The following is a 23680-nucleotide window of genomic DNA, read 5'->3' as shown; positions in this document are numbered from 1 at the left end:
TTTGTTCGCCTTCGGTCAAATTCTGTTTGTTCAGTTGCTGGCTGGCCCGCAACAGTGTACTAACAGGCAACCGTCTACCAAAGCGTAAGCTGTTGTATCTTAAATGTCACGCCAACTCGTGATAGATTGGGCGTATGCTACGTTTGTGATGGTACTGAAATATCGACAGCCTTGGGAGCTCAAATAGAAGCGTGGCAGCATGCGGTTGGTTGGTTGGTTCACAGGAAGGGAAAGGCGCAGTATCTGTCACACTTGCTCTGTGGACACCTGAACCGCGCCGTAAGGGAAGGGAGGAAGCTGGGAGTGAAAGTGGAAAGAGAGAAAGGGGAGCCGTAGTGGAGGGCTACGGAGTAATTTCGACCACCTGGGGATCTTTAACGTGCGCTGACATCGCACAGCACACGGACGCCACTTCGTTTCGCCTCCATCGAAACGCAGCCGCCGAGGCCGGGATTCGATCCCGGGAACTCCGGCACAGTGGTCGGGCGTCTTACCACTGCACCACCCCGGCGGGGCACAGCATGCGATGAGAAGGTCCAAAAGTTCATCGCCGGTTTTCAAAAGCAGCGCTATAAATAATTGAAGAGTATATATTCACGTGCAGCTACCGATACAACAAGAACACCAATTTGAGATGCAAATATGTCTTTTTGCTGTAGGGTGCCATGTCAACCCGATGCTTGATGGCGTACGACCTACAATACGTCATCGACAGTGAATATTTTTGTTTCGTCTTGAAGAACTAACTGTGAACACATGATAAGAGTGACATTGCCTGAAAGATTTATAAGAAAATAAATTTTCAACTGAAGCTAATGAAAAAAAACACGTCTGAAACGAAAATTCTGGCAATGACTAATTCAACTGCACGAAAGCCTTACAAGTCTTACATACTTATGCTGCAATATCAGGTGATAGGGTAGGCTTGAATTTAAATTTTTTTTTCTATATGCTTGTGTAGCTAGCTGATTTTTTTATCCTTGAAAATTCGGAAATCAGCATTATATGAATATAGTTGTACAGTAATTTTGATGTTTAGGATGTACAATGCTGTTCATGATGACCATTTTGCTCTGAGGTATATGTAGACGTGTTGCTTGTAAGATTAAGTGAAACAAAATGGATGATCTGTACACTGCGCCTTTTGTGTAAACAGAAGATACGTATCCACTCTGCAGGTGACTGTGGCAGGGCCACACTGTTTAGAACCAAAATAGGTGCTATACAGTCTAAATAAGTTATGTGATGAGTGCATTCTAGGGGTCAAAATATACATAAAAATGTTTTCTTGTAGCCGACGGCAGGAGTAGGTGTGGTTTCCTGGTGTAAAGTCATCTTCGCAAATATTTTTGAAGAAATATGTCTAAGGTTATATAATATGTTATATTTATATATTATGTTTAATACACTTATAATTGTGTTCAGCAGCCCTAATTGAAATTGTGCACCGGCTCCGATGAATGTAAAGCTTGGAACTCTCATGCACAGGATTCTAGGACGCCTCATAAATTTAACGCAACCGTGGGACAATGTGAGATGCTGCTATTCATATGTTGATGGGAATGGTCTATGGCTGTTATATATGCGGGAAAACATTGCTTTTAGCTAATCGAACACTTGCTCTGTGTAGATTAAGCTGCCATAGAAAACTAATGCGATGCGTTCCTTAAAGTGATTTTGAGTAAACTGTGCATTATTATGACATGCTTTCGTGCGACAGTGATATAAATGGTGTACGTGTCCGATGGGTAGCCAAAGTTGGCTCCTGATGTCAGTTCTGCGAGAGCAAAGTGCCATGCGTGTTGGTAGTGCATGCCTAAAGAACAGTCCAGGGTGCTCAGAGAGTAATTAAGACTGCCGCTGGAAGCCAATAAGGAAAGTTTTTTTAAACATTAATAGCAAGAATCTCTAAGAATGGTGGGGGGGAGATCTGCGAGTATAGATATACATGTGTAAAGCTTGAGTTCAAGAGATGCTTGCCAGAAAATGTTCAAAGGTTCTAGATATGTGCAAGGTCAGCGAAGAAAACCAGGGAGATATAGGAAGTAGATTGAACGTTCTGGCAGCTACCAGATATTGTTGCTGCCAGACCGTTTAATGACGGTAAATGGACATAATGAGACAGTCGACTGTCTCGTTATATCTCTTGCCCTCAGTTTACGCGCACTAATTTCATCGCGGTGTTTCTCTCAATAGCCTACGTACATTTGTACAGATACAAATATGGCTCTAAATTTATTTATTTTCATTAAGTATTGTTGGCGAGGTATGGAGTTACAAAGGTAAAATATGTGAAAAGCTCACAGAATAATTGTCAGTTCCTTTCTGGTAGTGAAATTAACGTTATACTGAAAGCAATCTTGCAATTTTACCCTATGTCATAACAAAATGTTCTTCACTATTTTCATGACCTGTAAGCACGCAAGCCTGGTCTGGGAAGTCTTGCAAAGCTTACAGCCGCTCCGAATTCGGATCTTGCGCTTGCGGCAGGTGCCCTGAACACGTCTGATTCTTTTCGGAACTCCCGTGCGCTTGAAACCGGATACTCACGTTTTCGAAGTGCGGAATTCTCACCCACTCGGGTAAATTCTTCACCAACGCTGCGTATAGAGTGGTACTTCAGCAATGCGCTCACAACAGCTTACATGTAATGAGCGCTGGGATGCTGCCGGTGATGTTGCAGCCAATCAGCCATGGTCAATCTGGCAGGCCGCTTGACCATCAACGAGCCACATGCCATAGCGTGCCTATATAGCTTAACAATTTACCACGTATGGTGTACCCCCACTTGAACTGTGGTAGCACATGCAGCCATCACGTGTTCTCTGTTCTATTTGACGGTGACCTCGACTCCCTAGTCGCTGCAGTTTAATCGCTGCAGAACCATGACTGCCCGTGTCTAAACCTAAGCCTAAGCATAAGAAATACAAAAGCAAAAGACGCTTTCGCTTCGCCTAACTAGGCTTTGCAGGAATTAACTTCGGCCAGGATTTCTATAAAAAAAGAAAAACAACGCTAGGGCTGTTTTACCTTTAGGATAGAAAAGCGTTTCGCGAGATGGTCCTGCAGTGTGTACCTTTAAGCGAATCCCTATTGAGTTTCAATTTAGAACTTCGTAACTTCATATGTTCGGTACACTTGGCTTTACATGGTCGGAAACCCGCTAGCGCTGTTTCCTTATGTGATCGTTGTGGGCTTCAGTTTACATGCGTCTCTTCGCAGGTACCCGAACTCATCGAACTACTTTTTCTTCATTTCACCCCGAGCCACAGGTAAGCGGATTTTCTTCTTCAATCTACATACCTTTTTGTGTCCAGTATTCAACATGGTGCACAAGAGAAAACATTCGGCAGAGTCATTTAAGACTGACTAGGTATGGTAATGAGAAATCATTACTGCGTTACAGCCTAGTGTCGTCTTCGAATGTGGCCGCCTTTCAACAGGCAGTATTTGAAAACTACAGCTGTACAATTTCACATCTATGGCGATTTGTAAACGATTGCACGAACAACAAGAACTGCCGAAGGGATTTTCAATAAATGCAGTTTTGAATCGGTTTTTGGCCGCGTTGCGTAGAGATTTAGCGCGTGTTCTTGCAACTACTTGCTGTTCTCGTCTCTGACGTTCTGTCTCAGAGTTCTTTCTCTCGATCAGTTCATCGTCTTCATGTTTGTGGCGTTTCTCCTCGGCCTCTTCTCTGCGTCGTGCTGGTGCTTTTCATGCACTGCTTCGGCTTCTCGCAGTCAGCATTCTTGCCTGGCAAACCGTAGAGCCCGCTGAAGACTCACAGGACGAGCACGGCGCTTCGACGGTGAAACGCACACGTTTTTCACCAAACGAAGCGGAGCTCTTTTTGCACGCCTCTTTCTTCCGTTCGTGCGCCTCGTCGCTGGGTGTCTATTTGCGGGGATGCCCGTAGACCCTGTCGATGTGAAGAGCGTGAAGCAACTTATTTGAAGTTTTAACACACGTAGAGGGTGTCCTTGGCTCGCACTCCCGACTATGACCTTGTACTGTCGGCAATACTTCCCTCGTACACATGGTTCGATAGAACGCATCTCATCCTTTCCAAAAGCGGCCTCTGGCTTCTACTGCTGCAGACAGCAGGATTTTGGTACCTTGTGAGCGCCTTCACCAAATGTCGAAGGCCTTTCGCTGTTAAGTTGGGCTGGTAAAGCGCTCGCTATAAAATTTTGGGGTGCTGTTTTGTGACAATAAAATGAAAAGGAAGCAAAAATACCTATTCAACATATTGTTACGTCAATTACGCTCCGCCGCGCGGTGTTGCATATATGCAAGAGAAGGACAAAGTGGACGGTTGCGAATGTGAAAGAGAAGGACGAATTGGTGGCGCGTAGACTTGTTAGGGGACAAGCTTTACTGAGACTGTGCTTGAGACTGTACGTAGCTTTCATGCGTTCCCCGTACATTTTGTAAATATTGAACCCATTTCCCTGTAACAACTTGGTGAAGGAGCGGGGTGATCCTGGAACCTTTCGAACATCATCGACGAAGCAGACGCTTGGGCGGGCTCCCTCCTGACCTCACAGCCATGGCAAGCCACGACCACGACAGAGAAGGTCACTCTTCCTGCTTAACTGGAGCTGCTTCTAATTCAGGCCAGGAGCACCAAGTACCGTCCAGTTTGTGGCCGCATCAGCTGGAGCCCAGAAAATTTTCTGGTCTGGCGATGAGGATGTCGAGGACTGGTGGACGCATTACAAACGTGTCAGCAAATACAATCGCTGGGACTCGGCCATGCAACTCGCGAACGTGGTAATCTTTCTGGCCAGCACGGCGCTGCTATGGCTTGAGAACCTTGAAGACAACCTTTCTACCTAGGACAACTTTGTGGAAGAGATAACCAACTGTTTTGAGACTCCACATCAAAACGACGCAAGGCTAAGCAAACCCCAACGAGAACAGTTACCTGGAGAGATTTGCACGACATACATAGAGGAAGTCGTGAAGCTCTGCCGCATTGTTAATAGACGCATGCCCGAAGAAGACAAGGTTGGCCATCTCTTAATAGGATTTGCCGTAGATGTTTATAATTTCCTTATCACAAAAGAAACCTTAGCCTGTACTTCGCGCGTTATACAGTACTGCCGTACATTTGAACCTTGAAAAATTCGGCGTATTGTGCCCAAATATGGACGCCTCTCCAACGTCCCAACAGTTAAGCCAGCGTTGACTACCTTGTTCACTACGATCTCGCCTTTCTGGCCCGCAGAGTTGTGAGTGAAGAGCTGGCTAAGCACCTGCAAGGCACCGCCGCTCGACCTGTGTGCTCGGAATGCGCAGTTCAGCCACAGCAGGCTGAACATCCAGCCTCGTGGGCGTGTCAACCATAACTTCCGCGCTACTCCTACGGCTATGAGAGCGCCTATTCGCCTCTGACCAGCCGCTTTCTCCACATTCAAACGTGCGTCATGCAGCTCCCATCATCTCTCAACCGCCGTCGAATTCCTCCGGATCCAGCGTCTACTCTTTTCGTGAGTCGCCCATTTGTTGCAATTGCGGCCGCAGCGGGCACATAGCGCGGTTTTGTCAACACCGGCTACAGCAGGCCTCGCGTTCTTGGACCTGCCCTTAGGCATGTTTCCGTGATCACGACACCATTGCGTGGCGTCAACCTCGACCACTACAACCTCGCCCGGGCGTCTTTCGCAGTCACTCTCCCACTTCTGACCGCAGCTTCACACCACCACCCCCGCGCCGAGTACGGTCCCCGTCCCCACGTCGACGCTCGCCTACGCCACCATCGGGAAATTAGCAGGAGCGGCCTATGGAGGTGAGGTTGCGAAACGGTCATCTTCGCCAATTCCTATGCCTACTGCAATGTTGCAAAACAAAGTGGATGATACTGTAAATAGTGTAAATACGTTAGCTTTAGTGAATACTGGTGCCACAATCTCCGTGATGAGTCTCAGTTTTAAAATCGCCTTGGACCGACAATAATGTTCGCTTGGAACGGAAGTGCCAGCTTTCGCGGTGTTGGGGGAGAACATTTGCGTCCAGTGGGTATCTGCTGCGTGTCAGTGGTCATTGCTAGGCAAACGTTTCCAGTTGAATTTGTAGTTTTAGCAAGAGCCACACATGATGTTATTCTCTGAATTGATTTTCTGCGCGATTGTGGAGCAACGGTCGATTGCGCAGCCGGCGAATTTTCTCTGCGCCGCAATATTCTGTCGGCTTTTGTAGAGGAGACACCTGGCTCTAGTCACGGTGCATTTTATGTTTCCAACAATGTAGTGTTACCTTCTATGGCTGCAATTTTTGTGCCGGTTCACAGCTCTGCCGAGCGAGCAGGCACCCACTTTGTGTTTGTTGAAGCTGACATGAGCAATGCCGTGGTGAAAAATTTACTAGTGCCCCGTGCCGTCGTCGACGTCGTAGATGGTTGTGCGCTCTTATGGACTGTAAGCATTTCATCAGAACCCGTTTATTTACCATCCGGCCTCAGATTCTCTACATTTCACGGCTGCAAGGTCCTTTCTATTCGGTCTGTGTCTCCTCATCCGCACCATCGTGTGGATCCTGATTACAGCGCGAATATAACGCGGATGATAAACAAATCGCTTTCTTCATCTGACCAGCAAGAGTTATTATGTGAAGTTCTGGCACCTTACTCCTTTGTGTTTGAATTTGCTCAAAAAGCCGATTTTTCTGTTCCGCCACATTTACGTATGTCACACAAGATCAACACTGGTGATGCGATGCCTATCAGACAGAAGCCCTACCGAGTATCACCAGTAGAGCGCAGAACAATTAACGAACAAGTCCAGGACATGTTGAAGAAAGGTGTTATACGGGAGCCTTTCAGTCCTTGGGCAGCCCCTGACATTTTGGTGAAGAAGGACAATCGTGGAGATTTTGTGTGGACTATCATCGGTTAAACGCAGTTAGAAAAAAAGACGCTTATCCTCTTACACGTATCGGTGACGCCTTAGATTGTCTTCAATCCGCATCCTATTTCTCGTCAGTAGATCTTCCGTCTGGCTATTGGCAGATCCCGATGCATCCGTCGGACCGAGAAAAGACAGCCTTTGTGACATCTGACGGAGTTTATGAACTTAACGTGATTCCCTTTGGACTGTGCGATGCCCCAGCGACATTCGAACGATTTATGAACAGAATTCTGCGTGGTTTAAAATGGGAGGTATGCATGTGCTACCTACATGACGTCATCATCTATGGAAAGACATTTCGGGAGCATAATCAGCGACTTAGTCTTGTGCTGTGCTGTATCGGTAAGGCCGGACTAATTTTGAACTCTAAAAAGTGTCACTTCGGTGAACGGCAGATATTGGTGCTTGGATCTTTTGTGGATCAGGAAGGTATTCGGCCCGACCCCCCAAAATAATGCTGCTGTGCGAGACTTTGCAAAACCTCAAAACGTAAAACATTTGAGAAGCTTTCTGAGGCTATGTTCATATTTCCGCCCTTTCATTCAAGGATTCGCCCAAGTTGACCATCCGCTCACTTCCTTCCTGCAAAAATGCTCCGTTTCTTTGATCCTTTGAATGCGAGTCATCGTTCCGACAGCTGAAGTTTCTGCTCTAATCTGGCCCTGTTTTAAGCCATTTTGGTCCTGCTGCTACCACCGAGGTTGATACCGATGCGAGCGGCGTGGGCGTGGTGCGGTTCCAATCCAGCTCCAGAACGGCGCCCAGCATCGCATATGCAAGCCGCACTTTAACGAAAGCAGAACGCAACTACACAGTGATAGAAATGGAATGTCTCGCCGTCATCTTCGCCGTTACCAAACTCCGCCCATATTTTTACGGCCGTCACTTCAACGTAATTAGCGACCATCACTCCCTGTCTTGGCTTGTTGGCCAGCGCGACCCCTCCGGTCGACTAGCTCACTGGGCATTACGTCTACAGGAATATGACTTTTCTGTGTCCTATAAGAGTGGTCGCCGCCACGGCAACGCTGACTGTTTGTCCCGATTTCCTCTTCCATGCACGGCAGTCGGTGAAGATGATCGGAACGACTGCCTGTCGCCTGTGAGCGAAACATTACTAGACCTCGTAAAGTTCCGGCAAGAGCAATGTGAAGACCATGAACTTACTTCGTTGTTTGATAAGGCTTGCAATTCTGCATCTACACTTTTTGTTATTCAAGATGGTCTACTCCTCAAAAATGACTACTCAAATAATGGTGCCCTCCTTCTGCTTGTTGTCCTGGCTTCTCTCCGCAATGCTGTCCTACATGCGATGCATGACGACATCACTTCAGGTCATCTTGGTTTTGCGCGCTCTCTCTGGATGGTCCGACAACGACTTTATTGGCCGCAGTTGTACACGATAACGAAGCTCTATGTAGCAAGTTGTATCCCTTGCCAACGTCTCAAACGAAGCACCACGCTAGCTGCTGGCCTTCTTCAACCTGTCAAGCCCACTAGGTCGCCTTTCGAGAAAATTGGGATTGATCTGATTCTTCCTTTCCCCCAATCGTCCTACTGCCGTCGCTGGATTATCGTAGCTATTAAGTATTTGACTCGGTATGTGGAGACGTCTGCACTCGTTTCTGCAAAGCAACCGATGTGTCGAACCTTTTATTATACCAAATCGTACTTCGCCACGGTGCCCCCCGAGTGATCATCAGTGATCGCGGTCGGCAGTTCACTGCAGATATCGTGGAAGAACCTTTGCTGCTCTTTGGCTCCGAATACCGTCATTCTACTCCCTACCAACCTCAGACAAACGGCTACCGAGCGTCTAAACCGGACGTTCATTAACATGATGTCAATGTACGTAACATCAAATCACAGGAACTAGGACGCCGTCTTGCCATTTATAACTTGCGCTTATAACACAGCTAAGCATGAAGTGATCGGATATTCTCGGATACTATCATCGGATACGCGCGCTCACCATCAACATTCCTGGATACGATTCTTCAATTCTCGGTGCACGATGACCCATCCGTGTCGCAACATCTTTGTCTCGCTGAAGAAGCGCGTCGTCTTGCTCATTTGCGAGCTATCCCCTCCCAAGACCGCACGAAGGTTCGGTAAGATGCGGCTGATGTTGCTGTTGGCTTTGGACGCTATTGCGACGCCGCGGACTGTACCAGAAATTCTTGTGGCGATACGCCGGACCCTTCGTTGTTGTAAGTCGTTTAAGTGAAGTAACTTACGTTATCGCTAAAGTAACATCGACAAATCGATGCTTGCGGACGACTCAGCTGGCTAATGTAGCACGACTGAAACGCTGCTATTCCCAATCTGCCTGACTCGCTCGAGGACGAGCTTCACCTGTCCCGGGGGAAATGTGAAAGAGAAGGACGAAGTGGCGGCGCGTATACTCGTTCGGGGACAAGCTTTACTGAGACTGTGCTTGAGACTGTACGTAGCTTTCATGCATTCCCCGTATATTTTGTAAATAATAAACCCATTTCCCCGTAACAATATTAATAAGTGAAGACTGATTAGCCTTAGCGACCGAGAGATCTGCAGTGAATGGCCAGTGTGGCCCTTCGTAGGCGACTGTCCAGCTATGCATCTAACAGGTCTGTTTTGAGGTCTCTCCGCTGAGGAGCAAGCTCAGCCCTATTTCTGTAGCGACCTCTAGATCAATCTTCGCGGTGCAATACACAATTCCAGGCTTCGACAACACACTCGTTTATCTTCACGGTACAAAAGGCGCCGCTTCTCCCACGCGGCACTTCCACTATTCTGTGCAGAATCCATGGAAAGCGATCAATAACTCTGACCGACTGCATAAGTCCGGTGCAAACTCAGAGCAGCAGCTGTATGGAAATTACTCTGAGCTTTCCGTTCGCGATGTCTCCAGAACAAGAATTCGGGGTGACCGTTGTTGAAAAAAGCCTGGGTTTACACTTGCCCGAATCACCACGACACACGCGCGTCTAGTGCTGGTCCTTGTTTTGCCTACCCGACGCTGTCAATCGCCGGTTTGCAGGTGCCTCAGCGCTTCCTGGCAAGCATTAAACGCCCGCAATACTCCCTGTGGCACGTTTGCCCTTTACCACGTTCTGTATTTTAGGAAGATATGAGCTGAGTGTTTAAAAAGAAGCACGGATTGAAGAATATGGTCAGAGCACACAAGGTGCTTGCTCTGTGATACGGCAAACCTCTAGAAGAAAAGTACAAGGGTTCAACGCTGCAGAACCAAATATTGAGCGAAAGCATTAGCTGCGGATGAGCGCGCGTTATTCTTCTTATTCTTCTTTTTTCTTCTTCCTCAGCCCAAATATAAATCCCCGCTTTAACCAACTAATATGAACGTGCCTTAGTGACCTATAGGGGCAATGTGAATGCCAGGGTCCCGGCAGGCTGATTCAGACATAACCGTCGCACGTGAAACGAGAGACCTAAGTTGGCAGCTCCTGACAGCTTGGGGTCGTCTAAAGGTCAAATGTCAATGGTGGTCACCGCCGTTCCGCGCTGAAGGCTCTAACAGCGAGCAGTATTGCTTTCACAATAAAAAAAATGTTGCAGATAGCAAAATGATCAACATGAGATGGAAGTGATTAAACAGTACGTATTCCCCTTGCTTATGCTTGCTTGTCGACTCGTTTTTATTTTGTCTTAATAACAATTTATACGACTTAACTAGTCTGAACAATAGTGATTATAGTACCGGAGGTGAACAAAACTATTTGTAACGACGCACTGTGTGATGAGAATAATTATTCTCGATTGCTTGTTTCATAATTAGTATAAGAGGTGCGAAGCCTTAGAAGGCCCTGCTGACAGGGGCTGCTGTGCTCGAAAGTGGAGCGTTCATGTTCAGTGGATATACTAGGGCCAAAAAGTAGATAAGAATTTTGCAGGAATTGGCTTAGAACTCACGCTAAACTGAATTTTAGGCCGAATTTTTAACATAAAAAATATCCCACTTGTGGTCTCGTGTGATGATTTTGAACTTTCTAACTGAAATTTCAAAATTCAGTTAGCAGAAATTCAGGTTAAATTTTTTTCATCTATAATTGTACGAGTGTCTTCTTAGATTCAGTGTTATGGGTGCCTCTTTATTACGTAATTAAGATGATACAATCTACGCAGCTACGTGAAAGTACGTCTGTTTGTTCACTACAAAGCTGTCCGCAAAGAAATGAATTAAAAAGGAGCAGTTCAAGCACTCTGCCATCATTTTCTTCTGTATTAGCAGTAATACATTTCGCACGTATTTTGAAAACAGTTTTGTAAGCTGATTTTTCCACATTGTTCAAAATAACCATACCAATCAATATGCACGGAAAAATGTATATACTCAGCAGGTACTTAGTTTGTTGGTGTAATATTAAATAATGCACATTATCACTTTTCCATGCCCGTCTGACTTACTGTGTGTGCATGATCAATTCCAGAGGCGCTGGTTTGGCACGTCAGGCCATTTCTATAAATACGCCGGTCAACATCTCTTACAGTCTTGCACAGTCACCTCATTATTATATAAAAACGCTCCCCTTTTGTTTTCTAAGAAAATTTTGTTTGTGAGTGTAGAACAAATATCAGACACAGACATTTCTGAAATTTTGGAAGCTTAGACCACTTACATCAATATATGTTCATAAAAGAAATAGTGTTTTTTTTAAAAACGCTACTGATTGGTTTAGTCAGGGAATTTTAACTATCCTCTGTGAACATAAAAAAGATTCAAAGAAAATTTTTGCCAAGCATACGTTTTCTGTCACGCATCGCAATAAAAGTGCGCATAACAGCATTATGTAATATTTCAGAGTTCCCTCAAAGTCAAAAGATGGCCCAGAATTTTGGACTTTGAAAACCTAGAACTGCATAGAAACCAACGAGAATAACTGCAAACATACGCAGGAAGGTAGTTTAATCTTGGAATAGAAGAACTTCGACGCGTAATAATGGATTACTTTCGAAAACTTTAACACGCGGACATTGCTCTTGAGCTGCGGACCACGTGGCCGCCGAACGTGAGGACTGTTTTTCAACTGTGTCCTTTTCTCTTTATTGCGAATGACAGCGTCCTCTTTTCCCTTCGGCAGCGTTGGCAGATTCAGGTATTAGCCTCCTTTGACGAGGTTGTGCATTTTCTAGCTATCCCAGAAGGAAGCATGCGAACGCGTGATGATTAAATTTTTTTCCACTGAAATATTTGTGCATATCAAAAGGAGAAGTGAGAAAGCACCAAGCAGTGCAGAACTATATTTGTATGTAATGTTTTCATTTCGTAATGTACTTTAGATAATTAGGGCGAAATCTGATGTTCCTAAGCTTGAATCTGTTCGCAACACCGAAAAAAGAAAAAAATGAAACTGGCCTAATTCAGCTAGGTCAAGATATAGAAAGCTAAAGGAGTAGTATTCGTGGAGGATACCGGGTTGTTTCTCTTTTGACATTCCTGTCGTGCCTTCTACGCTGCCTTCCGTCGTCGCTTTGTAAGTCTCGCGCCTCGCTCTCCGGCAGTCTCCATCGTTCTTTAAGCTCTCCCAGCTTCATTTTTCCTATGTGCCGATTCTTACAGGCGAGCGATGTCGGCACAATGAGTAGATTCAGCTGCAGGCGAGCGTGGCGAGCGCTCGCAATAAGCGTTGTTGCCTCATTGCAGAGCACCTACAGACTCGCCGCAATTCTCAGCCTATGTTTACGCCTTCGCAAGCGAGCGGCTGCTCTAGTCATAGCTTAGCTTATATTGAATTTCATTGGCAGATTGTGAGCGCTTGGTCGGATCCCAAACGGAGCCCATCGCTCCGGCATAGATCCCTTCCTCCATCCCACGAAACACAAAAAGAGCTAATTGACATCTAGAAAAGAAATGGGCATTTCTAAAAGAAATCTTAGTTGAGACGTTCTTTAGACCCAAGAGCTACAAGCCTTCTTGTAACTCCGATATAGCGGTGCTAACGCTACGCTAGTAGAAGTCTTGGAAACATCTCGCCTAAAAAAGTTTTATACACGTTTTAGACATTGCTTCTAGCTGTAGCTCTTCTATAGCTGTGCTAGTAGACGTCTTTAAACCCTCTTGCCTAGAAAATTTTCATTCTTGTTTTAGATGTGTAACGATTTGCAGTTTATGCTCGTTGTCTTCAATTCTGTATGTGAGATCAAACAGTATGTAACGAAGACGAAGAACAGACAACGGTGCGGCATCGCCATCACCATCGCTTGTCTCCGGCGCCCACCTCTCGCGCTGAAGCTGTGCCCTGCGGCTGGCAATTCGATCCTGCTGTGCCCGAACTACTGGCAGCGCTAGACGTTCGCCCAAACTATTAAATCCACATTTCACTTGGTGGAGGGGCGGGGTACCGTTGACGAAGGGCACCTGTGCAGGTGACGGGCGGAGCTAGGTGCAATGGAGTCGGCTCCGTCATTGGGGTAGTCAACGTGTACTCTGCTTACAGAGAATTGTTTTCTAAATTTAGGGAAATTATACAGTTAACTGGGGAGAAGGCGAATTGATGAAGGCTTGCACTTTGGAAGACACAATAAGACACAGTCAGAGACGGCACAAAATTAGTTGGGCTGAAGAGAAGTAAAATTCAAATTTTTTTAGCAGAATTTTACAATTTACTTCTTTATCACCCCCCCCCCCAGACCCCCCAGATTTGTTGCCATCTCTAGCTGTGTCTTATAGTGCTGTAGAAAATGCAAACCTCCAACCAATCGCCCTCTCCCCATTTAACTGTACAATTTAAAATTTAGAAAAAAAAAGTTCTCAAAGCTGAGTACTGCTTGATCTCACATGCAGAAGCACAAACTACAAATGTCTACACTCAATCGTGGATGCATATGCTGAATGTTTGAAGAACACATGCTTCTCCAGACTAAATTTTCATTGCACTCCATGTACAAACGTAGAAACAATCAGTAAATAAACTGGTTGACAATATGGATTTGAGGAGAAATTGTTTAAGGGTCTTCTGCAAAAGTAAATTTAAAATTACCTGCAATGGAAAAAACCGGTTAGTTACAGGCATGCATGTAAATGCACTCGTGTAAACTCACTGGAACCGTCCACCCAGAAGGCCCTGCATAAAAATATTTTTTTACAGCTTGCATAGATATATAAAATCAAGATGTACGCTGAAGGCATTGGTTGAAAAGCTAAATAAATCGCTTATCATAAACTCCAGGATCTGCCTTTTTCAGGGGTCTATACGACAGACGAGATTCCAACAACCTGCAAAGACACAAAAAGCAAAAGTAATCAAACAAGCCAAAAGCAGTGACATTTGAGCTACGTGTCTCGCTTATTGTAAATTTAAAGAACATTTTATGAGGTTTTTAAGAAAAGAAAAAATATTTACACGGAGAAAAAAAACATTAAAATAAGGGGACGTCACTAGCATCTATTCAAAATGCCCGGACCTACCATGAAGGCCATTGAAATCATTCACCTAGTAGGCCATGCATGAAAAAAATCACTCATACCTCGCACCACAGAACAAGGTCGAGGCAGTGGCCTCTTAAGCTTCAGGCACTGACCTATCGTGAACATCAAGAACTGCCTTTTCCAGTGCGTTTTAAGACAAGAATGTTATATTCATCCTGTGAGTATAACAGAAAACACCAACACAGAAAACACAGAAACGCAGAAAACCTTCAATGAGCTGAGGCTACTTATTTTAAAACACATGCGCACAACTATGAACTGTTTATTGGAACAAAAAAGGGGCAAATTGATACCCCTCAGTCACGCACGTGCCCAACGCCTATTCACTATCAACCCTGCTATTTTGGCAGAGTTGAGAGCGTTGCTTTTTTTAGTGTCTGACGACCTGTCCTGATTGTTGCTGGCATGGTGGCTTTTATTGTTTGTTACCTTTGTTTTGTTTATTACTGTTTTTGTTTTGTTTTTACGTTTTAACCCCTAATACTTAAAATACGTTTGCTACGATTGATTGACTATGCAATTGCTATAATTTGTCTGATTATTTTTTTGAAACCCTTGTTATAAGTGCTTACTCATGTAATTTTCTGCTTATTGCTATCGGTAGCTTTGAGAGCGATTAAGTCTTGGACACATGAATGATCGAGGGGTATAAATTTAATCTCCTTTCTTGTTCCAATTTACAGTTGGCAGTTGTTTTCAAGGCATGAACCAACTCGACCAACAGGCTGCCATTCTAGAGGCCACTGATATATATTCAAAATACACTGGCTTACCATAAACGCAATTGGAAGCTCCCACCCTGGTGGTCCTGCATGAAAAATGTTGCACGGGTTGTGGAGAGAGAAAACAATTATGGACTGAATTAGGGAACTTCTCACAATAATACACAAATGCAAACGCATTGCCTTACCATAAATGTTAGAGGTTAACCCACTCACGGAGTTTAAAAGATATTGTGTTTGGGATGACAGCGCAGCTAATGATAAAAGATGTTCAGATGAGCTCAATCAAAGAAAAATATACAAAGTGACAATGGGCAGAAAACAACATAGAGGGACAAAGTGAGGTATTATTAGCATATTTCTCCACTTAAGTACTAAGACATGGGAACTAATATAACTGCCTAATATTAATCACTGTGTATTAGTTAATACAATGTTTATGGGAGTTTTTAATACCTAAATATGTCTTACATGTTTAGTACAAGGATAGGATGCTGCACACTTTGATGTCTGATCAAAAACTAGTCATATGGAAATTTATATCTGCACTCTGAACCGCTGCTGGCATCAGCATTATGGAAATGCATCATACCAGAAAAAGGTTGTGTGGAAAACTATGTGAATACCTAAGCTGCATAGTGCGAAAAGCAAGGATGAAAAAAAAAGCAGCAACTCGAAACAGGACACACAAAGCTATGATCCATACAAGCGACAAATTAAAGAAGTATTTGAAGACCAAGCAAGAAAAGTGCACTTGAAAAGGTGGGCTTTTGAGACGAACTAGGCAGTTTTTCGGCCAGGTGATTTTTTCTACATCTGATGCCAGTGAAGCGCCTGAATTTATTTTGAATATACTCACATAATTCCACATCTTCAACACGATCATTAACAACAAGATAACTCCTCAAGATATATTACTTCAGTTCTAGATTTGCTATCGCACATGCTTTAGCACGCATCAATTTAGTTAACAAGGCCAATACAATACAGCTAAGTGGCTTGTTGGGCGAGTTAGTTGGACGTTATGTTAAAACAGCGCAAGAAACACGGACAGATAGAACGAAAAACGCGCATTGTGTGTTTGCCTTTCTATCTGCTCGTATTTCTAGCGCTGTTTTAACACAATATAGCTAGTCAGACACATCTGCGGTTCAGCCTCGGCGTGCTGCTTTCCCACTAATGCTGCGCTGCTTAGTTGTACACGGACAAAGGAACTTGACAAACGCTGAGGTTCCTTTGTCCGTGTACAACTAAGCAGCGCAGCATTTCTGAGAAGGTGTTCAAACTAGCCCAATCTCAAGCACTTCTTAACGTGCTGCTTTCACCATATAAGAGAGGTGAAAAGTTGTCTATTGTTGAGAAAAATAAGCTCCATATCACAGCGCAGCAGTGGTTGTAAAATAAAGCGCGGGAAAGCTGCAAAATCAGCGTAAATGGCCAAGCGCGCGAAACAAAGACAGCACACCAAACACACACCAGCGAAAGTACGTTGAGCAATGGTGGAGCATGTCGAGAGGCGAGAAAAGATGAGTTGAACGATCGGTGCGCGCGGGTAAAAAGCTGTCGCTTGCGACAGCAACGCCAAATTGCTAATAAAGCGATAACATCCTATAAAAATCAACAACTACAAGACGCAATTATAAATTTATTTTCATATTTTTGTCAATTTAAACCTTATGGTTTGTAAAAAGACCAGAAAAGAAGCCTGAATCAGTGAAGCAATGTTGACAAATTGTACATTGCATCCGCATCGAGCGAAGCGCCACCGCGCAGCAGGCTTCAGCATGTTAAACGCTGCTTGAGAGCGATCGGCTCTCCTGGGTCCGTATTCTGAGTTCGCGTAGTTATCGAAGTGTTGCTAATGTCACGTAACATTGAGCCATCTGATTGGCTGAAGCGCCGAAACCCGACTTTGCCGCTGCGGAACCGCGACTGGTGGCAACATCATGTTTCTGCGTTCCCACCAATCACATGACTCGAGACCACGTGAGATAGCGACACTTTCAAAAACGACGCAAACTCGCAATACGGGCCCAGATGACTGCTCTCCTGCCCAAGTGCCCAAGCAACAAACAACTGGTATACCTCATTTGCCATGCATTTCCCGGCAGTACGGTGATTTTCTCGTGCTTCCAGGCAAGCCGGAATAAAGAATCATGTCATTCGCGTACCTCCCGTCGTCTTTCAGGACCCGTATGCAACCCCAGTGCGGTCTTATGAGCGGCAATACGGTGATTTTCTCGTGCTTAGCCAGGCAAGCCGGAATGAAGAGGCATTCGTAGCGTGAAAAGAGTGGTATCATTCGCGTGCCGCCCCTCGTCTTTCGGGAACGGTGTGCAGCCCAGTGCAGCCTTACGAGCGTATTGATGTAGGCAATGATGATCGGAATCATGTACCCATGAGTTGAGACATTGGAGTAATGCAATGCTGTCTAACAATTTATGTACTGTAGCTATCGTTTAATTCTTCGGCTGCAATAAGCCATGAGGAAGAAAATGGTCGCTGTTTAAGGGTGCGTTGAAGCTCAGGTCGGTGTTCAGATCGACCGTTTAACTAGGGCGTCAGCCACTTGCGTCTTCGTCTTTGTCTGCCGTCTTCTTTTTTAGCACGCGCCTTTCGACATACGCTCGTCGTCTTTGTCACTGTCGACAATCACCGAGCGTTGGTGTGACACTACAATTATCCCCGGGAGAAAAAAGAGGCATCCTGCGGACTCATGGTGTGGACACAACAGGCGGGTCGTAACAGGGCTTGAGGCGGTCAAGGTGCACTGTTTAACGCCCGCGGCGACGCATATCCGGTGTCGGTACAAGCGGTTCTATAACGTAGTTCACCGGAGAGGTCTCGCAAATAACCCGATATGGGCCATGGTATTTGGAAGCAAGTTTGGTAGAGAGGCCAAAAGGGGTGGCAGGAACCCAAAGCCACACGAGGGAGTCTGTGCTGTAGGAAGGAGCTGGACAAGACGGTGCGCGAAGGAACTGCTGGTGACCTTGGTTCTGGGTTGTAAATGAGCGGGCCAACTGGCGACATTCTTCTGCATATGCTGCTGCTTGAGAGACGGTGGTCGCTTCGGAGGTGTCAGGGCGATAAGGAAGTATCGTGTCCATACTTGAGGTGGGTTCACGGCCGTATAGAAGGAAAAAGGGGGAGAAGCCGGTCGTGCTTTGTATGGCAGTATTATAAGCGTACGGGACGAATGGGAGAAGCCCGTCCCAGTTTGAGCGGTCGGATGCGACATACATGGCCAGCATATCACTTAAGGTGCGGTTAAAACGTTCCGTCATGACATTTGTCTGCGGATGGTAGGCCGAGGTAGAACGGTGGACAATGCGGCACTGCTGAAGAAGGGCTTCAATGGTCTCGGAAAGAAAAACACGGCCACGGTCACTGAGCAATTCTTTAGGTGAACCGTGGCGCGGAACGAGATGGTGCAGGACGAAAGACGCAACGTCTGGCGCCGACGCAGAAGGCAAGGAAGATGTTTCTGCGTAGCGGGTAAGGTGGTCAACAGCCACGATGACCCAACGGTTACCAGCTGGAGTGACTGGTAGTGGCCCGCAAAGATCAATACCAACACGATCGAATGGTCGGCTGGGGCAGGGCAAGGGCTTCGTCGAAACGGTAGAGTGGTGTGCAGGGTTTTTGCGGCGTTGGCATTCCTGGCATGCGCGAACGTAATGACGCACGAAGCGGTACATACCCTGCCAGTAATAGCGGAGGCGACGACGAGTGTAAGTTTTCTACACTCCGGCGTGGGCACACTGAGGATCGGCGTGAAAATCGGCGCATATTTCCGGACGGAGATGCCGAGGAATGACAAGGATCCACTTGCGTCCGTCGGAAAGGTAATTTCGGCGGTAAAGCATGCCGTCGCGGACGAAAAAATGACGAGCTTGGCGGTGAAGCGTTCGTGAAGCTGGGCGCAGAGAAGATGTAGATAAACGCGAGAAAAGAGAAGCGATCCAAGGGTCTTGCCTTTGTTCATTGGACATGTCGGCAATTTGTAGCGAAAATGAGTCACTTATGGTGATAGCTGTCGAGTCAGAGCCACATTGAAGAGGTGACCTAGACAGGGTGTCGGCATCAGAATGCTTACGGGCCAGACCGGTAGGTGACCTGAATGTCGTACTCTTGTAAGCGGAGGGCCCAACGAGAAAGACAGCCGGATGGGTCTTTAAGGGTGGACAACCAGCCGAGTGCGTGATGGTCCGTAACAACAGAAAAGGGACGACCGTAGAGATACGGGCGGAACTTCCCAATTGCCGAAATGATGGCCAAGCACTCCTTTTCGGTTACAGAATAATTCTTTTCGGCCTTTGTTAAGGCACGACTGGCATAAGCTACAACATACTCTGGGTTACCGGGCTTTCGTTGTGCAAGGACAGCGCCGAGACCTACACCGCTGGCATCAGTGTGGATTTCGGTAGGCGCCGCAGGGTCAAAGTGGCGGAGAATCGGAGGCGAGACTAGAAGGCGCCGAAGTGTCGAAAAGGCCTCATCACAGTCGGATGTCCAAGACGAAAGAATGGCGTCACCGGCAAGGAGATCAGTCAGCGGCGAGATGATCGAAGCGAAATTGCGGACGAAGCGACGAAAATACGAGCACAGCTCGATAAAACTACGCAGCTCCTTTAGAGAAGTTGGGCGTGGAAAATCAGCTACTGCACAGAGTTTCGCAGGATCTGGACGAACACCGTCTTTCGAAACAACGTGTCCCAATATAGGAAGCTGGCGAGCCCCGAAGCAGCCCTTTTTCAAATTTAGTTGCAGGCCGGCATCAGTCAAACACTTTAGCACAAGCTCGAGACGGTCCAAATGTGACGTAAAATCTTTTGAAAACACGACAACATCGTCCAGGTAACAAAGACAGTCATGCCACTTGAGTCCGCACAGAATTGTGTCCATCATGCGCTCGAAGGTGGCCGGCGCGTCGCACAATCCAAACGGCATGACGTTAAATTCATAGAGACCATCAGGTGTCACAAAGGCAGTTTTTGGTCGATCGTCAGCTGCCATGGGTACCTGCCAGTAGCCGGAGCGAAGATCCAGAGATGAAAAGAATTCGGCACCTTGAAGGCAATCGAGAGCGTCATCAATACGTGGAAGGGGGTATACGTCTTTTCGCGTTATCTTGTTCAAACGTCTGTAATCAACACATAACCGTATAGAGCCATCCTTTTTCCTCACGAGAACAACTGGAGAAGCCCAAGGGCTGTGCGAAGGCTGGATGACGCCACGCTGAAGCATGTCATTAATGTACTCGGTGATAACTCGACGTTCAGCAGCCGATACCCGATAAGGGCGCTGGCGTACCGGGGCGTGCGTACCGGTGTCGATGCAGTGAGTGACTATGGATGTGCGCCCCAAAGATGTCCGAGGAAGGTCGAATGAGGAACGGAAGCGCTGCAGCAAGCTGACGAGCTGGTCGCGTTGATCTGCTGAAAGGCTGGCATCCAGACAGCCAGAAAAAGCTGCAGTGGAGTCGTCGTTCTGTACAGAAGCGGGCAAGTCAATAGTATCGAACTGCAGTGGGGTTGGGTCTTCTGAGACGGCGGATGTCATAGCATCATCAAAGGACTCGACATGACCAAGACGTTCTCCACGAAGAAGCGTTGACGGACAAGGCGACGGGTTAGAGACGTATATGGCGCGGTAGCCACCACAGAAAGGCAGAAGGGCGAAAGGCAGGACTAGGCAATAGCGACGATTAGCGGCGTGAGTCGGAGTGAACGGAACTGTCTAATCAGCTAAGCCGGCGCAGAAAACGGGCACGAGGACGGTAGAGCAGGCTGGGATGCCAGTATCTTCGGCCACAGTTATCTTATCGACGTGGAGCGGTGTGTCAGACGAGGCGGCCGGTGAAAGCGGAGACAATTCGATGCTGGCTTGGGCACAATCAATAATCGCATGATGACTGGTGAGAAAGTCGCAACCCAGAATCAGTTCGTGAGAGCAGTGAGACAGCACAAGAAATTCGGCGACGTGTAAAACACCCTGAATGACAATTCGAGCTGTGCACACCGCAAGCGGTGGAATTCGATGTGAGCTGGCAGTTCGGAGAAAAAATTTCGAAACAGGCGTCGTAACTTTACGAAGTCGGCGGCAAAGGTTGGTACTTATAACAGACACAGCGGCACCAGTGTCCACAAGAGCGCGAACTGCGACGCCATCAACAAACACTTCGATAACGTTGGTCGGGGAAGACGGAGGACTTGCACAAGTAGAGGAAAACGCAGTTCTTGCCTCCGGAACTGCGGCTGTTAGTTTTCCTCCGGGCCAGCAGGAGAGCGACGGCGCAGCGGCGAGAGGGAACGACGGCGGGGAGACGGCGATCGACGGGAGGAGGGGGAGGAGCGGTCAGGATAGAATGAGTCCGTGGAAGTGCCAGCAGGGGCAGGGGGAGGGGAAGGTTCAAAGTTTGAACTGTAGTTGTAACTGTACAGGCGAAGGCCATTGCGGTATGACTGCGTGCGCTGGTGACAAAGCCGGGCGACGTGGCTAGGAACGCCACATGAATAACAGATTGGGCGGTTGTCGGAGGTCCGCCATGGATTGTTGACCGGAGGTCGAGGAGGCAGATAAGGGCGGGGCGGAGGTGGTGGCGGTGGTAACGGCGCAGCATACGTGACAGGGCAGGGTGGTGGTCTGGCGGCGACAGCGTCGTACGTTAACGGGGCTGTCACAGGTGTAATTTGAGAGCTTGGCGGTAAAAATTCTGCAACTTGCTCCTGGATAGTGCGTCGAAGTGCAGAGTCTATCGATGGGGTGGTTGCGGCAGAAGCAGGGAGGAGCGATAGTTGGCGAGCCACTTCCTCTCGTATAAATGCCTTGATCTCGGGAAGGAGGGAAGGTGGTTCAGAAGTGAGACCGCATGCTGTCGGAGGTACGAATAACCGATCATTCACGAGAGAACACCGAGTAGAAGCTCGTTGCCTCTTGAGGACGTCGTAACTCTGACAGAGTTGAACCACTTCGACGACGGTTTGGGGGTTTCTGGCCGTCAACATGTGAAATGCATCGTCGGAGATTCCCTTCAGGATTTTGGTTATCTTGTCAGCTTCGGACATACAAGGATCAACACGTCTACAAAGATCCACAATGTCCTCTATGTAGCTGGTGAACGTTTCATCGGGATTCTGAGCGCGGGCTTCGAGGCGTTGTTCGGCGCGCAGTTTGTGCACAGTGGGGCTGCCGAACACCTCGGAAAAGCTTGTTTTGAAGGCCGACCAGGTGGGTAGGTCGGGTTCGTGGTTGCGGAACCATAAATTTGCTACATCGGTCAGGTAAAAGAGGACGTTGGCTAACTTCGTGGTGTCGTCCCACTTGTTGTAGGCGCTTACGCGTTCGTAGGAGGATAGCCAATCGTCTACATCTTGGTCGTCGGCGCCACAGAAAAAGCTGGGGTCACGCTGGCGAAGCCCACCAGAGCACAGGATGGTAGGGGAAGCGGTGGGATCAGTCGAGTGTGGAGTGGCGGTCTGGCTTGTTGCCTCAGGCATAGCGGATAGCGGAGCGAGTGTGCGGCTGCGAAGCTCCAGCGTGAGAGAAGGGAACGAAGAGCTCAGGTCGGTGTTCAGGTCGACCATTTAACTAGCGCGTCAGTCTCTTGCGTTTTCGTCTTTGTCTGCCGTCTCCTTTTTTAGCACACGCCTTTCGACATGCGCTCGTCGTCTTTGTCACTGTCGACAATCACCGAGCGTTGGTGTGACACTACAGCTGTGATTCGTGAACGTTCTTTGAATAGGGCTTCAACATTCTGAATAGGTGAAACAAGGAGCATTTTTTTGTGGACTTTTAGAAGTTTATGAACCCTTTCTACATTAGTATTTCTGAAACGTCTCTGAGTAAACATCGCTAAGAGGTCTTTTAAACCTAATTAAAGTCTCGGAAAAAACTTATCTGAGACGTCTTTGTAAAAGCGTCTTAGTATAGACGTGCTAGAGACGTTTTCCAGTAAACGTCTTTCCGCGGACGTGTGCTTTCCGCCGACGTCTGCGGAAAGTTTTGTTCTAGAACAAGATGTTTGTAGGCTTCCAGAGCTGTTTAAAGAAGTGTATTAGACGATATGTGCTATTGGAATGCGTTTGCTCTCGTGGGAGCATGCTCGCTGATAGACATAAGCCAATCAGCGCGCACGCTGGTTCTCGTGGCTCCGCCTTCTCCTAATGGCCACCGCTGCGAGCACATTGTTGCAGCTGTTGGCAAAACAAGCTTATCGAATTACATGAATCGTTACGTTTCCAATAAAGCATAATCAAATAAGGTCGAAGCTAACACATGTCTTTGAAGCGGCAGAAGTGCCGTTTGAAAAAGCTGCCGACGCCGAGCGCAACGCGACGGAGTTTCAAGCGAAGGGTAATTAAATTTTTTTTCTATCTGCAGTATTTCAGGGTGTTGTTATAATACAAATTACGTAAGCAACGCTTAGAAACAATGTTCTTGCGTCGGATGGTATGCGAAACCATTTACCATATCCAATTGCGAAAAACATTGCTTCGAATGACGACGTTATCATGGCTGGCTGCAAAGTTTCGTCTTTCTGCCGCCGAAGTGGGTAGGAACAACGTTGAGAATCATGCATAACGCTCACATGACGTAATTTGTAAGGTTAA

General features: G+C 46.9%; 1 protein-coding gene across 1 annotated transcript in view; it reads left to right on the top strand.

Annotated features, from left to right (window-relative positions):
• LOC146200610 (uncharacterized) overlaps positions 1–23680 on the top strand; it is a 306225-nt gene that overhangs the window by 47152 nt on the left and 235393 nt on the right. Inside the window, exon 5 of the mRNA XM_084595576.1 lies at positions 3223–3272. Coding sequence (XP_084451702.1) covers positions 3223–3272 — 50 coding nt within the window. The remainder of the gene's footprint in view (positions 1–3222; positions 3273–23680) is intronic.

This window comes from Amblyomma maculatum, chromosome 2 (genome assembly GCF_055883805.1).
Source record: "Amblyomma maculatum isolate TAMU_Amacu chromosome 2, ASM5588380v1, whole genome shotgun sequence".
Classification (NCBI taxonomy): Eukaryota; Metazoa; Arthropoda; class Arachnida; order Ixodida; family Ixodidae; genus Amblyomma; species Amblyomma maculatum.
The sequence above is the reverse complement of the archived record's forward strand: the minus strand, read 5'-3'. Positions and strand labels throughout refer to the sequence as shown.